The sequence below is a fragment of the Mus caroli genome, chromosome 10 (genome assembly GCF_900094665.2).
Source record: "Mus caroli chromosome 10, CAROLI_EIJ_v1.1, whole genome shotgun sequence".
NCBI lineage: Eukaryota > Metazoa > Chordata > Mammalia > Rodentia > Muridae > Mus > Mus caroli.
Genome location: NC_034579.1, coordinates 71,930,656 through 71,952,330, shown reverse-complemented (window position 1 = coordinate 71,952,330; position 21,675 = coordinate 71,930,656). Strand labels below are relative to the sequence as shown.

Genomic DNA, 21,675 nt, shown 5'->3' with positions numbered 1-21,675 from the left:
GGAAGAGCAGTCAGGTGCTCTTACCCACTGAGCCATCTCACCAGCCCCCAAGAGATTCTTAGAATAAGGACTGCAACCAGATACAGTGGCACAGAAATAAGCATTTGAATAATACAAGGATAATCTTTACATAGTGCATAATAACATTATGCCTACAGGACATCACCAGAGCAAGGCTGTACTCTTCTCTCTGGGTAGCTACTGTCTGATCACATAAACCCTCTGTGATGACTAGTCACTGTAAACTTGACTGGACTTAGAATCATCTAGAAGACTGAAGAACACCCCTGGGCATGTCTGTGAGGGTGTTTCTCAAAGAGATTAACTGAGGCAGGAATACCCACCCTGGGTATGGGCGACACCATCCTGTGGGCTGTGGACTTGGGTAGCATAAAAGAGGAAAAAAGAAAAAGTCATTTGAATGCTACCAGTCAGTCCCTTTGCTTCCTGGTCCTCCAAGATGGGAGTGAGCAAGTCTTGAACAAATCCTGCCTTCCGGACTATGGGCAGGCACCTGCTACCCTGCCTTCCCTACCCAGTGGCAGTCTCAAACTATGAACCAGAAAAACTCCTCCTGCAAGTCACTTGTAAGATATTGCTCACCAGGGAGAAGAGCAACCAGCACACTTGGCTCCATGGAGGGAGCTTTCTTAGAGTCTCTGTTTTTCCCTGTGGAGTTGATTGGTTTTGAGAGGTCCATCAGCACTGTGGGACCCTGAGGAAGTGGCTTGACACGGAAAGCCCCGCTATATGACAAGAAAGGACAGATTGGGACATGCTGCTCTAACTCGACCAAATGGAAGCTGGCCATGGCTGTATTAACACTGCAGAAGGTAGATGTCTAGAGAGCACATGCCGTCAGAACAGAAGGGTTCAAAATGAACAAAATAATCTCTTGATGGGGTGGGGGAGTTCGGTGGGTAATGTGTTCACTGCAACAAGCATGGAAAACTGAGTTCAGATCTACAGCACCCGTGTTTAAAAAAAAATTCAGGTGTGGCAGCTTGTGCCTGTAATCTCAGTGCTGGGGAGGTGGAGACAGGGAAATTCCTGGGCTTGCTGGCCAGTTGGACTAGCCAAGTTGGGTTGAGAGATACTGTCTCAACACAAGATAGAGACTGAAGAAGACATCAATGTCAGCTTCCAGTCTATAATACACACATGAGGGTTCACATACACATTCACGTAAGCATACATACACCCACATAGACAAGGCACATGCGCACACACATAATCTACAATTTTTTTTTAATTTATTTTTTAACATTTTATTTTAGCCGGGTAGTGGTAGTGCATGACTTTCATCACAGCACTCAGGAGGCAGAGGCAGGCGGATCTCTGAGTTTGAGGCCAGCCTGGTCTACTGAGTGAGCTTCAGCACAGATAGGAGTACACAGAGAAACCCTGTCTTGAAACAAACAAACCGCCCGGAAACCATTTTATTTACTGGTGTGTGTGTGTGTGTGTGGTGACTCACACCACAGTGCACAGGAGGAGGTCAGAGGGCTTCTTTGTAAAGCCAGTCTCTCCTGCCACCTATTTGGGGATTCTGGGAATCAGTCTCAGGCCATCAGGCTTTAGCAAGTGTCTTTACCAGCTGAGCCGTCTTGATGCACCTTATCTATGATTATAACTAGAGATTTTAGTCCCCACATCTCAGTAATTACTAGAGCAAACTGGCAAGTTGGTAATTTCCAGAAGCTTCTCTGTGATGTAGCCAGCAGCCTCCATACCACAGAACACACCACTGGGCAGCAGAACACATGTTCTGAGTGCATGCAAACCTTCTTTGTATTCTGGACCGTCAGTGGGTCTCAGTAAAATTAAGAGGACCTGAAATATAGAATATATCTTCTGACAATGTATTTGAATTAGTAATAATAGATTGCTGGAAAAATTTTCCAAACATCTGGGAATTGAGAGACATACTGTTAAACTCACAGATCAAATGAGAACTGGAGAGGCTGGTGAGATGGCTCATCAGGAAAAGGGTGCTTGCTGCCAAGTCTGAGGACCTGAGTTTGATTCCTAGGACCCACATGGTAGAAGGGGAGACCCTGCTTCTGCAAATTGTTGGCATATTTGTTTTTAGCTATTTTATTGGGTTCTTACATCTACCACTCTTTCAACCTTTATTCCTTCCTAATTCCTTCCAATTACCCCAACACTAGGTAGGAGAGAAAGAAGGTCAGAGGGGGAAGAGGTGTAGATCTCTTTCAGCCAACAAAATAGGCTACTTCCTGCTGGTTAGGGGCATTGGGTTCTTTGGGGCAAGTCCAGTCTTTATAGACAGGATTGCAACAGCAGCAACCAGGAGCAGTAAGGGGAGCAGGCAGGGGGAGCAGGCAGGGGTAGAGGCAGCTGCTATAGCCCCTCCTCCCCCCCCCCCCCCCCCCCCCCCGCTTTGGGTTCTTTCATTTACACTCTCTCCAGAGTTCCCAGAATTAAACTATCTGCAGCTGGCAAAAATCACATCCCTGCCAGTGCACGAGGCAAATCATAATCACCTGCTGTGAAGCAGCCTCTTATCCCACATCCCAGGTTAAAACAAAATATATTCACATAACTGGGTTGTTTTTTTTTTTTAACCAAAATTCTCACTACAGCAAGTTGTCCTCTGACCTACACGGTCTTGGGTACCATTTGCCTGACCACATAAACACAGATAAATAAATATTTACAAAAAAACTAGAGTGAGAGGTCATAGAGTATTTTAAATTTGATAAGAAAAAGAACCCCCACAAATATCAAAGTCCTAGGATGCAGCAGAAACAGGACAACAGGAAGTGCCGACAATGGAACAGGAAACAAACCCTGCCCAGGAGCTCCTCCTCTAGCTGAGGAAACTAGGAAGGGCAGAGGAAGGTAAATGTGTGCAGGGAAGAAGAAGAGACAGAACCACGACCAGAGAAGAAGCCAAAGGAGGAAAAGCAAAACAGTGGAAAAGCCGCTGACACCAAAACTGTTGTTCTGAGTTGATTAATATATGTCTCTCCCAAACTGTCAGAGAGGAAGCACAGGGCATGGGAGGGGTCCTGCGTGAGAACAGCGACAGTCACATTCACGGACACTGAAAGCCTTACAGGGGTGTCTTATGAAAGCTTTTATGCTGACTACTGCAGTAGCTTGGAGGGGGGCGGGGAGACAGAAACTTTCTTGAGTGATACAAAACATAAAGCTAAGGGGAAAAATTCAGTACTTGTAAACACGTTAAATAATTCAGCTACCATACAGAGATAACATCACAACTAAGTTGCTTTTATCCCCCAGCACGGGCCAACTTAACACTTGAAGATCAGTTGCTATAATCCAATGGTAACAGACTTACCCAAAAAAAAAAAAAAATCTAGGGCTGAGAGATGGCTCAAGGGTTAAGAGTACTGACTGCTCTTCCAGAGGTCCTGAGTTCAATTCCAAGCAACCACATGGGGGCTCACAACCATCTGTAATGGAATCCGATGCCCTCTTCTGGTCTGTCTGAAGATGGCTACATTAAATAATTATATATACATATACATAATTCAACAGCCACTTCTAACTAAATATATATATTATATGTAATATATTATATATTATATATATATTCTCAGCAACTAGAGATCTTCCTCTCAACAACAGACCGAATGAGCTGTTTACATGTCTCACACTACTTACCCAGATCAACTCCAAACCAAGACTCAGATGCAGATCGCTACATCCATAAGACCCTGTGGCTTTTTACCTAAGACAAAGACATCTTACGTAAGATACCTCAAAATCATTTTCCACCAGAGAAAAGATCGCTGAGTTAGAATCTCTCAAAATTAAAAAAAAAAAAAAAAGAAAGAAACTGTGGGGAAAACTGTCAAGAGAATAGAAAGACAGTTCACACAGACCGAGAAACAATATTTACAAATTATGCGTCTGATAAGGAGGGTGTTTCCAGAGAACTCTCGCAACTCAAAATTAAAGAAAACAAACGATTCATCGAAAAGCAGAGAAACGAAGAAGACAGGAAACAAGAGCACACCATAAGCCTCTGGAGTGACACAGACCCGTATTACAGCTCAAGCCACCGTTCCACACCCAGAGTGATAGAGCCACCGGTCCACCAGGACCTGTTGGCTATGTGCCTGTGTTGTCAGTGGGTGTAACAAGGAGCCAACCCTGCTCCAGACACTGCCATTCAGGGTATGCACTCAAGGCTGCTGCACAACGCTCCCATGGCCCTTCTGTTAGAGTCCCAGATTAAAACCCTGCCGGAGCCGAACAGGTTACAGTACAGAAACTGGCACACTGGACCTAGGGAGCCACTCAGCGTGGTGAACCACGAAATAAGGAGGCGGAAAGAGAAAATGATAGGAAGCCATTTATGGAAGTCGTGGGAAACGCAGACTCCAGGCGCGAGGAAGACAGGTGACAAAGGGAGACTGGGGTCCTCCTGAGGCCGGTGGTGATAGGTTCCCGGCTGAGGATCAGGTCCCGCGTCGACGCCCCCATTTGCCTTTCTATGGTGATCTTAGACCTTAGACCTGAGACTTGGGGTGAGGGGCGTCAGTCATGCGGTGGGGCTGCTCAGGGCGGGGCTTGGCCACGTGGCACGCCCACGGACCCTTCCCTTACCAATGCCCTAAACCCGCCCACGCCCCTCCAGGCCCCGCCCACATCCCGCCCCAGTCAGTGCAGTTTACATATCAGGCCCCGCCCCTCACACAAACCTCGCCCATAACCCTGCGCACCCCTCCTTGGGCGCCCCCCTCGGTGTCGCCCCGTAGGATTTTATGAACTCTGTTCAGCTCTTCCTTACCCAGGCCCCAGCCCCTATCCAGTCCCTCACCTATCTGGCCCTTCCCCTTAAGGCCTTGGCCCTCCTCAAATAGGACCCTCCCCTCCCCAGGCCCTCTTCCAATAAGCCCCGCCTCTCGCACGGACAGCCCTTTAGAGACCCCGCCCCTCAGCACACAGACCATGCCCTTACCTGGCCCCTCCCACCCACAACATGCTACGCCCCGTCCCCCAACGCACAGAACACCAAGGTCCCTTACTAGGACCCCTTCTCACCGGCGCTGTCCCTATCGCAAGGCCCCTCTCCACCTATTCCTCCCCTCCCAACCCTCTCAAGGCCCCGCCCAACACACAAACCCCGCCCCTCTGGCCTCAGCCCCACCCTGCCCCTCCTCTTGCCGGCCCCTCCCCATAGGCAAAGGCCCCCGCCCCTCCCGCCATGGCTTGCCCGCCTCCCTTCTTTACTGGCTGCTCGGTGGGCACCGGGCGGATCGCCGCGGCGCCGGGAGGACTCTAGTCAGGCTCCGGGAACCTCGGAAGGCGCTGAGCAGCGGCGGCCGCTCAGGTAAAGCCCCCATCCGCCCGCGTGGCCTCCCACCCGCGGAGCTCCACTGTCCCTGCTCTGCCGCCCTGCTCTCTGCTGCCGCTCCCTGCCCAGCCCGGCCGCACGCAGGGGGCTGCTTTTCCTCTCCGGTGTCTCCAGCGCCTCAGGCATGAAGCTGCTGCTTCAGGGTGCGCGGCGAGCTCTATTGATAACCGCGATCTTTAAGGTGTCACAGGTAGCCGAGTGCTTGGGGACAAACTGGTGAACGCGGCCACTTGCCCCGCCCGACCTGGCTCGCACAGATCGGGAGGGAAGACCTCCGCCAGCACGAGCCTGGAACTGGGGGATGGGAGAGAGAGATGGATCCCTGGGCCTCCGCCCAGACTTGTGTCCCCAGCTATGGGTGGGTGACCAGAGGCTAGGACAGGGTTCTGTAACTGCCTAGCTAGGGCCAGTCTCCAGCCATCGGTCAGCCCTAGATGTCTTGCTTAGCTGGGAGGTGCTTCTCTGGGTGGCCTTGGGAATCTTCTAGAGTAAGTTACAAAGCAGGTATGTTTGATAACCGGGAGCCCTGCCTCAAACCTGGTGTGCCTACGACTCCTTTCCTCCCTGATCCCGTCCTCCCAAATTGAATTGAAATATGCAGTGGTGGTCACCCTCAGCTCCCTTTCCTTTTTTTTTCTTGTAGAACTGAGACCACTAGGCTCTCCAGAGGTGAAGACACAAGAGTTTGTGTTGGATGACTGCCTGCAACGTGAGGAAGGACAGTTGCTTGTACATCCCAGTGGAGAAGAGCTACCTGGGTCAGGTGGAGGCAATATGGGCCCCAGGGGCAGGCAGAACCCCTCATCCCCACTGGCCCCCTCCCAGGGGTCTTGCTTCTTCATCCTCTTCTGCTTACGGTTAGGTGCCTCCTGCCCACAGGCCTGCCAGTGCCCTGACCATGCTGGGGCTGTGGCTGTCCATTGCAGCTCAAGAGGGCTGCAGGAGATCCCTAGGGACATCCCAGCCGACACGGTGCTTCTGAAACTAGACGCCAACAGAATCTCCCGAGTCCCCAATGGAGCCTTCCAACACCTGCCTCAGCTGAGGGAGCTGGACCTGTCCCATAATGCCATTGAGGCCATTGGGCCAGCGGCCTTCTCAGGTCTGGCTGGGGGGCTGCGGCTGCTGGACTTATCCCATAATCGCATCCGAAGAATTCCAAAGGACGCCCTGGGCAAGTTGAGTGCCAAGATCCGCCTGTCCCACAATCCACTGCACTGTGAGTGTGCCCTGCAGGAGGCCCTGTGGGAATTGAAGCTGGACCCAGACTCCGTGGATGAAATTGCCTGCCACACCTCGGCGCAGGAGCAGTTTGTGGGCAAGCCACTGATCCAGGTCCTGGACTCAGGTGCCAGTTTCTGCAGTACCCACCGGAAGACCACCGATGTCGCCATGCTGGTCACCATGTTCGGCTGGTTTACCATGGTGATTGCCTACGTAGTGTACTACGTACGCCACAACCAGGAGGATGCCAGACGACACCTGGAGTACCTGAAGTCCCTGCCTAGTGCTCCAGTCTCCAAGGAGCCTCTTAGCCCTGTGCCCTAGCACCTGCCTCCGGTGGGCCACTGAGCCTGGCTGCCCTGTCTTTCTGCAGCAGGTGGAGGTGATGGTGCTCTTGTGTCCCCAGGGAGGTGCATTGCAGCTGTTCAACCCAAAAAAGCACTTTCATAGTTGGCATTTTGGTCCCTGCAGCCACTGCCTAACACTGTAGCGGGGGGAGGGGGTTGCCCATCTTAATGGGTAGGTAAATGGAGATCGAGAGAAACGGAACGCCTTGCCAAGGCTGGCTTCAGCTGCCACTTAAACCCAAGCTGTTTGTGGTATAGGTCTGTGAGCCGTCTGATCTGCCAACCTCCCTTTCCCACACCATGCTGTGGGAAGTGAATACTTGTGCACGCAAGGATGGGGCCCTGGCAGGGAGGATGGCGCCAGCAGTTTTGCCACCGGGGAATGGCTCATTTCTGTTTACCCCTGCTCTCCCAGTACATCTGAATGCAGAGATGTTTGCCCTTTCCCAGAGCAAAGTACCGGCAATCTAGACCTTTGCAGAGAGGTCAGTGCAAAGTCCAGCCTGCACTGGCCTGTGCTGACCTTTGTCCTGGGAGTTCTTTAGTTGCCCTTGTGCCAAAATGTCAGCCCATCAAGAGGGAGAAAATGGAGAAACACGAGAAAGGTCCAGCATGGGCTCACCATGGCCGTGTCAGCTGCTAAGACCACTTATGGGCCGCCCCAGCTTCTGCCACTTCCATCCATTCCTGGGCAGTGGAAACCTGTCAATCTCGGTGGCTCTTGTGCCTTGCTTTCTACTGCCAATATCTAAAGCAGCTGTTTTTTCAGAAGGAGGAGGGACTGAAGTTTGAGGTTGCCATGCCAGTCAACAGGAACACTGCTTTTCTCTAGCAACAAGAACCTTCTCTTCACCTCGCTGAAATCCCAGAGCTCACTGATCAACTTTCTTACCTGTAATTACTTCATCTTCAGGGGTAGATGTTCTAGCCACCTAACTCGACTTGACTTCCAGTTTTGTTATTTACTGTCCTTTTGTATAAGTGTTTATACCCTAAGCTATGTCGTCATTGAGTATCTGGGAGAAGTAAATGAGCATAGAATGTGTGTGTGTGTGTGTGTGTGTGTGTGAGTGCGTGCTGAGTATAGGGTCTAGATGCCTCTCTGAGCAGAAATTGAATGCGGCTTCTGTGTGTGCTGGGAATTCTCTTGTGATCTGCAGGGGCAAGGTGAGACTATGTTGGGGGCCTGGCCTGACTTGGTCCTTACCGTCAGTGTGGCCCACAGTTCTGTCACCATGTGACACACTTGCCTGAGGCTACATGGCTGTCAGCTGCAAAAGTATATGGAAGAGAAAAACACTCATGAATTCCAGACTTTCCCCACTGCTGAATGCCCACACCTACATGGTGACCATGGGGCCACCATGCCTGGCATCTGCAGGGTGAACAGAGCCCTGGATGAGCTCCCAAGCTGTCCACTATTCTTCCACAGCCCTGGGCCAAGCTACACTGTCTTCAGGGTCAGACCCTGGCAGAGCTAGTAGGACCATTCCCATTCCCATGAGAATTGGAACCTCAAAGCAGCCTCCTTAGGGACACCAGTCAATATTGTGATGCTGCCTGGCCCCCATTGGCTCAGACCTGCTCAATACACAGTACCCAGTTAAGTGTTAGAGGAGGCAGGTGCTGAGGGCTGAATGATTTGGACCCTGGAGGGTGCTGTGCCAAAGAAAAGAGGTTAAAAAGCCAGAGATGAGCCAGGCAGTGGTGGCGCATGCCTTTAATCCCAGCACTTGAGAGGCAGAAGCAGGCGGATTTCTGAGTTCAAGGCTAGCCTGGTCTACAGAGTGAGTTCCAGGACAGCCAGGGCTACACAGAGAAACCAGGTCTTGAAAAAACCAAACCAAACCAAACCAAACCAAACCAAACCAAACCAAACAAAAAAAGCCAGAGCTGAGGGCTTGGATTAAGGACCAGGTACTACTCTGATGCTGTGGCGGTGCTGAAGTAGCTATGTCTGTCCCATGGACAGGGACACCTAGCCTGACACATACTCTGGGAGGTGCCAGTGCAGAGGGTATGGCTTGCATTCCTCTTATCATGTGGTGGGGACGGTAGCTGCTTCCAGGCAGGGGCACAAGTTGGGAGGTAGCTGGCCCCTGCGGCCTTTCTACCCATCCTACTCAGTAGAGAGACCCTATTTCTGGAGCTTGCCACTGTCCAGCATGTCTGTCCCATTGACAAAACCAGGTCAAAAAAGAACATGGATGGAGGCCTGGTGGTGAAGTCTGTAGCTGCTCTTGTCCCAGGAACACCCTACTGGGTCTTTTAGATACACAGGTGTAGGTAGGGCTCCTTCCCAGGCTGTTCAACCCACTGCCAGGCTTGCTGCTCTTAACCTAGGGCTTGGCCCTACCTGGTTGCACATCTATACAGCTCCTGCTCAGCCCTTGCTGGAAAGAGGAGATGGGAGAGTCTCCTGGTATGGACCCTGGAGAGAGCATGCCCTGTCCTCCTATAAGGAGGACCCCAGAGACCTCAGCACTCTCCTGCTCATCCAAGCTTCCAACCCTGCTGCCTCAGAGTCTTATCTCCCTGTCGTCCCATTCCATGTCAGTCATTCATATATATATACACCCTTCCCTTCCTTCCCATGACCAACTCACAGGCTAAGTGGATGAGGCTGGAGCCTCTGGTGGAGACTTGCAGATGTGGGTAGTTGCATTGAAACTGTCTTTCTCCCTGGATCCCACCTGCTTCCACCAGCTTCACCTTCCTTCTCTCCTTGAATGAGATATTCTCCTCCCCCAACTCTGCACAGACCCTCTAGATCTCCAGGACTCTGGGTCAGTCCTCCCCTACTCTGCGCATCTCCACCACCCCCACCCCACCCCAACTTGAGTGTTCCTCAGGCACAGTGGGCAGGTTTTTTTTTTTTTTTTTTTTTTGGTTTTATTTTTGCCACATGGCTCAGTGTCCTGCCCCATCCTCACCCCCATCAGTATAAACCTATCATCCCAGGTCCCACCCACTGGCTCCTTTGGGCACTTTCCCTCCCACTAGTTACATGTGATTGCCTAAGACATGGTTCTAAATTGAAATCCTTGGGTGGGGTTAGAGGTTGAGGGGTGGTAAGTCACAGACTGAGATGGAATGTTCTGAGCCTGTGGCAGCTCTCAGGACTAGGACTAGGCTCCTAGGATGGCTTCTATGTTGCCTTTCTTGGAAGCTCAGCCCTGAACCTGATTCTGTCCTCTCCCAGCCTCTCTGTGAGCCCTCAATAAAACTTTTTGTGCAGGAAAGCTGCTTACTGGGATTCTGTCGTCTTCAATTCTAGCCGACACCCATCCCTCACAACTGTGTCAACATCTGTCTTCAGGTCCTCACAGCTGGGAGGGCATCTTCAACTAGCTAGACAACTGATTGTCATAGTTAGATCATAATGGCCGTCATTAAGTTTTCAGGAGTTCTGGGAGCCAGCTGTACCACGGTGCCTTGAATCTGACCACGTAGAAGGTCAGACGCCAAGGAAATTGGTAAACATCACATGTCAGAATCCCACCCTCATAGTCCTTGGAAGCAGTTATCATTTGACAGCACTCTGTGCGAGAACAGTTCAGTGAGGCCTCCAGGCTGAGCTAGCAGCACCCAGATAACCACAGTTCGGGTGGCTCCCACAAAGCCATGATCCTTAGGCCACACTGTCATGCCAGAGATAATTTTTCTGAATCTTCAGGATTTGATTTCTCAAGGGCCATGGCCCTTGGGATCCACCATCTATGGATGCTTATTGTCTCCTGACAGCTTTGTATCCCTGCTTTGAGGTCACGGCTGCCCGCCTGTCTGCCTCACCAACTTTTCCAACTGCTGTTTCCAGATACCCTATTTGGAGACTTAGTGTCCCCACGGATGGTCTGGTATCCACCTACCAGCCTGGGTTATCCCTTCCTACTTTCTATCCTGCCTTGTTCTCTGGGTTCTGGGCTGGACAATGGATGCAATCTCCTTCTCTCTGTAGAATGCTTTTCTGCCATGGAGCCCTCTCACACTCGGGTCAGTTTTCAGTTAATGTGGCTGGAAGACCCAAAGAGTGTTCACATCACCCGTCAGCCTGTCTCCCTTCCCTGCAGACTGGCTTGTCCCTTCTAGGAAACCTTCAGTGTAGCCAGTGTGGTGTCCAGGAGCTTCCACAATCTGCACGTACACACACACACACACACACACACACACCCCGTATATACACACACACACACACACACATATATATACATATATAAATACATGCATATGCATTTCCACTACATGTAAGCCAGACAGACACAGAGATATTGCTACACTCATGTGAGTGTACACAGGCTCACATGCAGATTTAGAGGCATGCACATTTCTGCACACGTGCACCTGTCATTGCATCCATCCCTCACTCCTGGCCCACTGTGTCTGTGGTCTTAGGAGGGAGTGTTAATCTGCACCTCCCCCCTCCCCCCAGGCCTCTAGAGACAGTTGCCTGCTTAGGGCTCTCTTCTGTAGCAGCATCTATTTCTTGACTTTTCCAGAATCCAGAGGTGGCGGCTGCTTTCCTGGGATTCTGAGGAATTTTGTAGCTCTCTGAACTTACAATGGACCCCTTGGCCTTGCACACCACAGGCTGATGGGACTCTGACATGGGTCCCTGAGTGCTGGAATCAGAGGAAAGGATTTGCTTTGGAAAGGGTCTCTGGGTGGCACCAAGGGCAAAGCTATGGGCAGGGGTGGGTGGGAGATCTGAGGGTCGGTTGCATCCAGGGAGCTCTGGCAGGGCTGAAAAAAATCCCATGACTCTGTGGGAGTCTAGCATTGGGCTAGCAGCAGCCCTTAGGACACTATCTTTACTCAGGAAATGGACCACTGGGAGGGGACCTCAGCCTCCACATGACAGGACCAGCTTGCTTTCAAGGGCATTTTAGTTGGTTCTTACAGTGGTTGGTTGGTCTGCTTCAGAAAAGGGTGTTGAAGTTCAGAAGAAGCGATATGCTTGCTTAGTGGTGGCTGGCTTCTGGCAGCTTGGGCTGGAATCTGCATCTCTGATGGCTGGCCTGGACACTGTCACTTGGGAGCTGGGCCTTGGGGTGTTGTCAAAACAAAAGACCAGAGCTTGGTTGACTACAGATGGAAGAAAGGTCAGCCGCCAGTGTGTGAGGCAAAACAGACTGGTTCATGTTCCCGAAACCTGTCTGCATGGCCGCCACAGCCAGGGGCAGGATGCTTCAAGCTTAAACTGGCTCTGCCCTTGTAACCATGGCAACAATACTGCCCAGAAAGGGAGCGGACACCCAAGTGTCACTGGGTAACATTAGCCATCAGAAGTAGCCATGTGCTGCCACTGGGACCAGTGGAGGCCATCTTACCCCCTCCCTTACATTCTGTACATACTGAAGCAAATCTACCACCTAAGGGACCTGAAGTCACAGTAGCAGCCAGCCCTTAGGGAGGGGAGACTCAAGCAGAGGAGAGGTTGCTATGGTTCACTCCACTTGCCCCGAATACAGTGGGTCCTGGGACGGTTTGACACATGACGCCTGGTCCTCAGGGGCTCTCATGTTCAGAGTTGGTGTGAGTAATGGACAGCTGGACCTAGGCCTCACCATGGTGGACAAGAGTAGGAGCCCTTGGTGTCTCCACTCTCTCAGGTTTGGCCAGGTGTGAGCTAGTGGGAGGCTACCTACAATTCCCCCTCAGAGCTCACGTTCCAAGAAAGATCAAGACAGGGTGCATGGGTTTGGAGGTGCTGTCTGGCTCAGTCTGTTGTCAGTGTCTAGTGCTATGGGTAAGGAGCTGGGAAGGGGGTTACCTCTGTCACCTGCGGGTGTGACATGCCCTTGATGGACATATGGGTCATTTCCCAGGTTATCAGTCTGTTCCAGAGGTTGGTGTCTGACCCCACCTTCTTGGGCAAATGCCCCCATGTGGTTTCCCCACTTGGGTCTGCTTATAGGAGCAGGTGGAGCAAGGTGGAGCCTTGCCATGCCAGCGATTCGGGTTGGTGTTACTTCTCCACATGCAAAGCCACAGACCTTCAAGCAGTCACTTCATACACTGTCTGTCTTTCATGGTCCCTGGTCATTGCTTACACCTTCAGAAAGTTGCTCCTTACCCCAGGGGGCAGGGGAGGTCTAGAAACATTCATGTCCCATATTTGGAACTTGAACCAGCTTTTCTTCCTGTCCACCTGCCTGTCTGCCTTCCTGCCTTCCTTCCTTCCCTCCCTCCCTCCCTCCCTCCCTCCCCCCCTCCCTTCCTCTCACTCTCCTCCCTCCTTCTCTTGGTACTCAGAGTAGAACCTAGGCCCTGGCACAGGATTAGCAAGCAAACAGGCACTGCACTACCAAGCTGCAGCTCCAGCCCTGTAACTTGGAGCTTTCCAGATAATAATACCAGCCACAGCTGTGTGTCTGCCAAGGGCGGGCTAGGAGTTGAGGCTACTTCCCTCCTGTCCAGGGCCTTTATTCAGTTCTTTTTGAAATGCTCTTGTACCCTCTGAGGAAGGGTGGCTCTTGGATTTGGATGAGAACAACCTAAAAATGATACACATATAGGGTCACAGTGACCAGGTGAGGACCAGGATGGGAAGATTTCTGTGCATTTCATGTCCTGCTATCTGATTTTGTGCCTTCCTTAGTTCCCATCTGGGGAATGTAGGCAGCTTTAGCTAGGTACTTCCAGGATGACAGATAAACTTTGGACACAGTGCCACCTTGCAGAAGAATAGCAAGAAAGATAACAATACAGCCTATTTTGTCCTTCTGTCCCATTAGGCTCCTGGAGGTGACAAGTCTGAAAAGAAAAAGAGGAGAACCCAGGGAACATTCAGAAGAACAGTGGCCACTACAGATGTCCTACCTCAATGCTAGAATCCATGCTTGCTTCTTTACATAGCAGAAAAGGACTTCAGGTTTCCACTACTGATTGTGGTTCTGTGGTCATTGTTGACTGTGGTTTTGTGGTCATTGTTGACTGTTGTCATTGTAGACAGTGATCCTGTAGCCATTGCCAACTGTGGTCCTGTAGTCATCGGGGAACAATGACTATGTAGTCATTGCCAACTGTGGCCCTGAGGCCGTCAGTGACAATGGTCCTGTGGTCATTGCCGACCGAGGTCGTGTGGCCCTTGGTGACCATGTTCCTGTGGTCATTGCCAACCGTAGTCCTGAGGTCATTGGTGACTATGGTCCTGTGGTCATTGCCAAGCGAGATCCTGTGGCACTTGGTGACCGTGGTCTTGTGGTCATGGCCGACTGAGATCTTGCGGCCCTTACCGACTGTGGTCATTGCCAAGAAAAGGACTGGAGGTTGTCATGGATAACTGGTCTTGTGGAGCAGGTTGGGAAGAGAGACTCAGAGGCTCTGGAGGAAAAGAGATACAGCCAGAGCGCCGGCCTTGGAACGAGGGGTGAGATCATAAGTCAGAGGCTGCCAGTGGTTCTAGGAGCTAGAAGTATGCAGAGACAGGCTCCTTTAGGGAGGGGCCATCTCGGTCAGCACTGCAGCCGGAGTCCCTGTGGGCCTTCTGCTCTGCCAGACAGAGCTGGGGAAGCTGAGATGGCTTTGGTCACTGACTTTGTGACAACATAGTGCTCTACCTAATCCTGTCTTCATGGCATTACAAACATGACACGGGTGTTTGGCCATCACCAACTTGCTGTCTGTCCTTCGACGGGAGGCAGAAGGAACCAGGCTCAGCTCTCGGAAGCCATCCTCAGTCAAGAGGACCCATGCTTCCCTTTCTGCCTCTGCAGCCTCCCATCTACCCTCTCGTGCCCTCCCACTGGACACACAGACCTTTCACAAGTTCTCCCATTCTCCTTCCTCGGGCTGCCTCTCTCTCCATGATGTCTGTGAGCTCTGCCCTGCAGGCGCCTACCTGTTGGTTATCTGAGAGCCGTGAGCTTTGGTTGAGAGAACCAGAGGCTCTGAAATGGAATTTGTGGGAGGTGGTTCTGTACTTTGTCATCAACCTGCAAACCTGTGAATAGCTGCGGGCCAAAGGATGCTTTCCTCTACCACCTTTCCCTACAGCCTCATGGAAGTGACTGCAGTGCCACAGACCTCCCAGTGCGGGGTCTCCTTCCATGGGAGAATCAGGGTCTCGGTACTCAGGTAGGTAAGGATTCAGCACAGTGGCAGACAGACACAAACACAAGAGAGATTTGAAGCTGCTGCGATTTGCTTTACCTTCAGCTGAGGTTATGTACACTCAAATCAGGAACGCAATGTTTGGCTACAGGCCACTACATGGAGCATCTCATACCCCAAAGATAAACACTAACAAGTTACCTTGAAACCAGAAGAATAAAACAGGAAGCAGCTCTTGGGAACCCTCTTGGTACCCAGACAGTGGTCAGCCTAGGCTTAGCATTCTGCCAGCCAAGGCTTACACAATAGTCAGAAGTTTAACTTTAACTTATACCAACTTCACAATCCTATGGGCCTTCTGGCCAATTTGGAAATGTTGTGACTGCTTCTATAAAACTCTCTTTAGAGAACAGGCTCTTATGATTTCTCCAAAAGCTATGTATTTGTCTTATGATTGCTCTCTGACCTCTGTTTGTCATCACACACCAAGGAAGCCTTGCTCTGGCAAGTCACTCCATAAAATTTAATGTATAGTATAAAATGCTCTCCCCATTAATATTGACCCATCTATCTCCATTCTCATGCTAGGCCCCTGTATAAGTTAAAGGTCCTGCAGTTGATCTTAACTTATAGGGTCCCCTGTACATAGGAAGGGCCCACCATCTGCCTCTAAAATAAACTCTTGCTCATCCTGAATGGGACTTTTAGGCCCCCTTAAAGCTTGAAGTCTATGACTTTCAACAACATCTGGATTTTCTACAAATGATTCCTGTTGCTGCAATGCATTTAATCACATCCCCAAATATTTCATCCTTGATCAATCAAGGTAGTAATGGTTTTATCAGAATCAGCAATAAGGGCCAAGAAGGCCATGAGGAAGAAGAAAAGAACACACATCACCCCACCACATATAGCCATTGCTGAGCCAGTGACCTCCGGGAGCCTGGGTTCTGGGGAACATGCGTCTCAGGTCTGAACATACTTTGTGGACTTTGTGTTGCACGTCACACAGACTCCACAGGAGTTGGTGTGGCACTGCAGGGCAAAGGCTGGTGAACAGGAACATTGAGAGCAGACAACCGGCTACTCAGTGAGGAGCTGGGGATGGCGACTGCTAGGGGAGATCAAGGAAAGGCGGCACAGCTGTAGGGGAGCCTGGGCCTGCTGAGGCAGTGGGCTAGGCAGGCAGGCCCAGGTTGAGCAGGTGACAAAGGTATGTGACCTCACTGGGTCTCACTGAACAGCAGACTTGTTAGACAGCATCCAAAGTGTGTAGCGTCTGCTCTTGCAGAAGGTTTTGGTGACACTCCGTGTAGAAAGAGAACCATCATGACTCAACTGTGAGGGAGCACTGTGCTTCATACTTGAGCCAGGCATGGGGGGGAGGGGTCTCGGGGCCCACTGCTCATGACAGAGTCCTTGGCTAGGATGGGCTGGAGGTGTGTGTGCATACATGTGTGTACATGTGTGTATCTATGGGAGGGTAGGCATATGGGTGCACATGCCAAGTGCCTGAGGGTAAGTGTGTATGTGTGTGTGTGTGGGGGGGCGGTATCTTGGACAGGGGAATAAAGGTGAGTCAGGAACCGTGAGCTTGTGGTTCAGCGAGCAGCCTGGGCTGCACTGGGTCCCATCTGATGCAAAGCAGAGTTGCAGCCACTGGCGAGCATGCTGTGAACACGTGACTGCTTTCTGTTCCCCTCTGGCTTGCATTCAGCATCTGAAAACCTTGATTGACATGTTTCGCTTCTATGTTTGCTTCCACTCAGCAGATCAGCCAGGGACAGGGTGGCACCTTTGTGTGGAAGACAAATGACAGTTGCCTAGTTTGTGCCTTCTTAGTGTTGGTGAGGAGTGCCGACTGCCTCCCCTCCTTGGCGCTAGCTCCCTGGGTGACTGGACACTGTATCATGCCTCATGCCTCATGCCTCATGCCTCATGCCTCATGCCTCATGCCTCAGAGGTTATGTGGACATCACCTGAGTCAAGAGGGAAGGTGCTCTGGGGGAGGGGGGTGATTAGGACAGAGCAAATGACAGCCCCGGTCCAGCCTTGCCATAGAGGCAGGCTTAAAGGCCTCGGGTGGTTGGTTGTCAGGCCTAGACTTGAGCTATCCTGACTCCTGCTCAGAGACTTTTGCCTGTTTGTGTCTGGTGTTCTCCAAAGACGCAAAACCTGCACAGGCCTGTCATTCCCACCTCTCTAGAGGCTGAGGCAGAAGGATCCCAAGTTACAAGTTAGTTTAGGCTACGGAGTGAGTTCAAGGGCAGCGTGAGTAATTTAGTAAGATCTTGTCATGAGATAAGAAAGGGGAGGGGCTTTAGCTCAGTGGTAGAGTTACTTAGCCTGGCATGTGAAAGGTCCCAGGTTCATGCCCAAATCATCATCACCATCATCATCATCATCAATGAGGGAGAGGGAGGAACTGGAGTGGGAGGGGGTATGCACATGAGCAAGAGAATGGTAAAAACAAACAGGTGACTTGGGATTAACCCTGTGACTGAGGCTAGCAATCATGCCCCAGGCCAACAAAATGGGGACCTAAGGATGCTGTAGGCACAGAAGTCCAACCTATGGACCTGCAGGCCCTTGATCTATTCAGGATTTCAATAGATTGCATGACGCCCAATTGTCTGCATGACTAACCTCAAGGTCAAATTAAAAGCTAATCTCCAGGCAGTTTGGGCATGAGTTCACAGGGACTCGCAGAGATGGAAGCGGTGACCACAGAGCCTGCTTGGGCCTGAGTTAGGTCCTCTGTGTAGAGGTTATGACTGTGTAGCTGGGTGTTCTCATGGGGCGACTCCAAACAGTGGGGGAGGGAGTATCTCTGACTCTATTGCCTGCTCTTGGGACCCTTTTCCTCCTACTGGGTTGCCTTGTCCAGTCTTGATATGAGAGGTTTGGGCTGGTTTTACTGCATCTTGTTATGCCTGGTTTGATTGATGTCACTGGGAGGCCTCTTTCTGAAGGGAAATGGAGGAGCAGTGGATCTGGGGGAGGGTGCGGGGGGGGGGAGGGTGCGAGGAGGTTAGGGAGGAGAGGCTGCCATCAGGATGTATTGTATGAGAGAAGAAGAGAAGAAGAAAGAAGAAAGAGGGAAGAAGGAAGAAGAAAGAAAAGAAGAAAGTAGAAAGAAGGAGAAGAAGAAGAAGAAGAAGAAGAAGAAGAAGAAGAAGAAGAAGAAGAAGAAGAAGAAGAAGAAGAAGAAGAAGAAGAAGAAGAAGAAGAAATACTTCATCTTACAAGAGCCCTCCAAACTGATACTTAAATTACCACAGGATAGAAGCTGAGATCTCTGGTACTCCTATTGGTTTGGAGGGACTTGGGCACCTGCTAGGGGACTCTAAGGGCAGAGCCACTGGAACCTCCTTGGTGGCACCTCGGCCTCTCTGGTTTTGGTGACCAGTGGCAAAGCAGTGATGGCTGAGATGGACCCTTATTGGGATGTAGAACCACCACAGTGTACCTAGTGGCCCTTCAGTCCAGGACAGGTGGTGCCCTCCTATATATGTGTCAAGAGCTCCTGCAGCAGGACAGACACAGGCTCAGTGGCATGTCTGTGTCACTGTGCACAAGGGGAAGCAGGAGCTAATGAGATCTAGGTCTCCACAGGAGCCACTGAAGATGGGGAGTGGGGTTTATTCGGCTTTACCCATCGATATAAGGGGTCCCCAAACCCAGGCCTGCCCAGATCTCAAGGACCACCCTTAACAGAATTTGGGCTTATCCATGGACCTAAGCATCATCCTTGGATGTGGGTGTGGTAGCAGGGATGTGGGAGCAGCCCAGATGGGAAAGGCAGGTCCTTTTTGGACCAGAAGCTTCATGGGAATTTCCCACCACAGCCCACAGCAGGAGGGAAGCTGAAGGTCTTCAAAGACACATCCTGAACTCACCAAGAGCTTCGTTCCCACTGAGCCTGGGGACAGAGTCCACTGGATGTTGTCAGAAGTGATTGACACTCAACTTGCTCTGTGTCCAGCATCTGTCACACTTCTGCCCCAGCCAGTGCCGTGGAGAGAGATGGCGTGAGGAGAGTGGAAGATGTACATCTCAGGACTGCAGGGCAGCACCTCCTCTCCTCAGCAGGACTGGCTTTAGAGGCTTATTTTCTAGCATGCCCATGTGAATGACAAAGTCTGGATGGCCCTCACAGCCCAGCCAGCACCCCATGTGAAGGGTGAGGTGGGGGCTAAATCAGCGCTGGATTCCTGAGCTAATCAATGGACTGTCCTGCACATTGGGCCTGTGGTGCTGGTCTGTTTATTTCTTGGGCTGAGAGCTCAGTTTTGGAGCTGGACCATTCCAAATCAGAATCAGTGGGCAGCCCATCATGATTGCTGCGAGGAACTTACCAAGCCAGAAAGCTCGCAGGCTTTAAAAGATGTGTGTAAAGTGACCAAATACAGTCACTTGAACATTGACTCTTTTGTGAGGTAACTGACAACTAAAACTGGTTTCTTTCCTCATGCTGGTCTGGCTGGGCTTCCTATGTCCTGGGTCAGTGTGAGAGCTGGTGTCCTCAGGGCTCCCTCAGAGCTGGCTCCTCACCCCCGGGGTATCCTATGGTCTGCTTCACTTCTGATTCAGACTCAGCTGTTAGGGAGGTAACTAGAAGCTGTCTGAGGTAGCACACATCTGCATCCCCAGCACTTAGGAGGCTGAGGCAGAAGGATCAGGAACTCAAGTTTGAGCTACGTAGCAAATCTTAGACCAGCAAGGGCTTATATGAGACTGTGTTACAAAAAATTGAAATAAAACACAAACAACAAAAACCAAAAAGCTAACTGGGGTCATGACTGTTCTGTCTGTCTATACTGTCCTCTTTTGTCAGACTCTGTGACCTGCATGCATGTGTGCAAGAGAGGGTCTCAGCTTCACAGTAACGCTTGAGCGATAGTCTGGTGACCATGCAGGTGCTGACACCTAACATATAAAACAGATGGTTTGGCCCCTTGCTCAAAGTCCACCTGCACTTAAAAGTGCCATTAAACCTGGCAAGGCCCCTGAGTGTGTGCCCACAGCAGCCTTGGTCCTAGCCATGCCTCCTGGTTCCAGCGCTGGCAGCTAGAGAAAGGTCTGGAAACAGGCCTGCTAGGTTCCTCTGTACAACCCACCCTTCCCAGTCTGCCAATGGTTGCTGGATTCCAGGACCTGGAGTGGAAGACCTGTGTCCTTGCATCTCCCACAGGGATGTCCCTCAAGGCCTTACTGCTTCCTGCCTACCCTGGGGGCTTCTCAGGGTCCTCACTCTCTGTGCTGTCCTTCAGGGATTGAAACGCATCTATTCCACTTCTGGAACTATCCAGAGAAGCATAGGGGGTCTAATGCTTGTCCTGGCCATGGGAAGGGGCAATCTGACTGTTTCTGGAAGGTCTTGGGTCCATGTATATGGACCTAGTTCAATGCACTGTTGGGATCAGTTGGTGTGCAGCCAGAGAAGCCACCCGTGTCTTCATAATGGGGTTCCTGAGGAAGGAGAGGGACTTGAGATTTCTGATCTAACTTTGCCCCTTGTGCTTTTAAGAATAAACTGACATCAGTAGAAGAATCCCCCCTACAGAAGGATGTCTTTCTTTGCATGTGTCCACTACTGAGCCCCCAAAGAAAAAGGATACATCCATGTTTTTTTGTAAAGAGCAATATAAATATATTTTCATATAGATAAAATACAATAAATAGGTGTTGGTCATGGCATGTGCATCAGGCTGCACAGCAGGGGTAGCTGGGAGAGCCGGGGCCCTAGAGACTGCTAGGGCCTTATGTATTTGAGGTAAAATGTGATAGCAACTGTCCCTTTAAGGCAGAATTCCTGCAGGAACAGGCTGGGAGCACCGAGATTGGGTGGCAGCCCTGGGCCTCAGCCTGAAGGACCCCAGGGTCACCTGAAATATGGCCACCAGTCACCAGGACTGTGGTTCTGGCACATCCCCCAGTTGGGGGAGAGGGGAAGGGCCAGCTCAGAGAGTGTAGAGAGGTGCACAGGCTTCTCCACCTGCCCCAGGACCAGGGAGGGCTGGGTGGGTCCTGCCTGCTGCACATGCCTAGCTGGTGGGTATTAGGGGGCAGCGGGATCCAGGGTGACTTCAGCCAGTCCTCAGCTTCAGGACCCTGGAGAGGGGCTCCTTGGCGCTGGAGTAGATGAGGTATGAGCCGGCAGTGGTGTTAAAAGCCTCCCAGTCCCGACAGCCAAAAGTGGGGAGTTTGTGTACGGCCACGAAGCCCTCATAGCCTTGCCACCTGTGGAAGAGATAATCAGCCTGGTCCCCTCCTCCACACAGGTGCTCCCAGGGTCAAGTGGGAAACTGAGGCCCAGGAGAGAAGCTGTCCCCCATCCCAGATCCCAGAGCAGCAGCCTCACGTCAAGCCGCAGGGGCTCTGCTGTTAATATTTTCCAACATTATTTTGTCAAAAGGTGCTAATCCTCAAACCCAACAGGTGAGGGCAGGCTCTGCCATGTTATGAGAAACAGCCACATCCACCTGTGCGGCCGGGCCATCTCAGCACGGTGACACCCTCCACCGTGTCCTCCTGGACAGTCCTGCCCGTGGCTTTCACCCATTTCCCTAGGTTGAAGGCATCTGTTTGCTCTTGATCAGCAGGTGTGTGTGTGTGTGTGTGTATGTGTGTGTGTGTGTATGTGTGTGTATGTGTGTGTGTGTGTATGTGTGTGTGTGTGTGTATGTGTGTGTGTGT

General features: G+C 51.3%; 2 protein-coding genes and 1 long non-coding RNA gene across 3 annotated transcripts in view; 1 reads left to right on the top strand and 2 right to left on the bottom strand.

Moving 5' to 3' along the window:
• The first annotated feature begins 5,196 nt into the window (after window positions 1–5,196).
• Window positions 5,197–7,969, top strand: Lrrc3 (leucine rich repeat containing 3). The gene is made up of 2 exons (XM_021174044.2): window positions 5,197–5,329; window positions 5,997–7,969. The coding sequence occupies exon 2, from the start codon at window positions 6,128–6,130 to the stop codon at window positions 6,899–6,901; it is 774 nt and encodes a 257-aa protein (XP_021029703.1). The 5' UTR covers window positions 5,197–5,329; window positions 5,997–6,127; the 3' UTR covers window positions 6,902–7,969.
• Window positions 7,970–11,698: 3,729 nt separating this feature from the next.
• LOC115032160 lies at window positions 11,699–14,431 on the bottom strand. Its single transcript, XR_003837816.1, has 2 exons — window positions 13,744–14,431; window positions 11,699–11,966 (listed from the first exon to the last, which is right to left on the bottom strand). It is a non-coding gene; the product is annotated as an uncharacterized LOC115032160 (long non-coding RNA).
• Window positions 14,432–20,880: 6,449 nt separating this feature from the next.
• Tspear (thrombospondin type laminin G domain and EAR repeats) overlaps window positions 20,881–21,675 on the bottom strand; it is a 190,985-nt gene continuing 190,190 nt past the window's right edge. Inside the window, exon 12 of the mRNA XM_021174552.1 lies at window positions 20,881–21,219. Within this exon, the coding sequence (XP_021030211.1) occupies window positions 21,066–21,219 (154 nt within the window). The 3' untranslated portion in view covers window positions 20,881–21,065. The remainder of the gene's footprint in view (window positions 21,220–21,675) is intronic.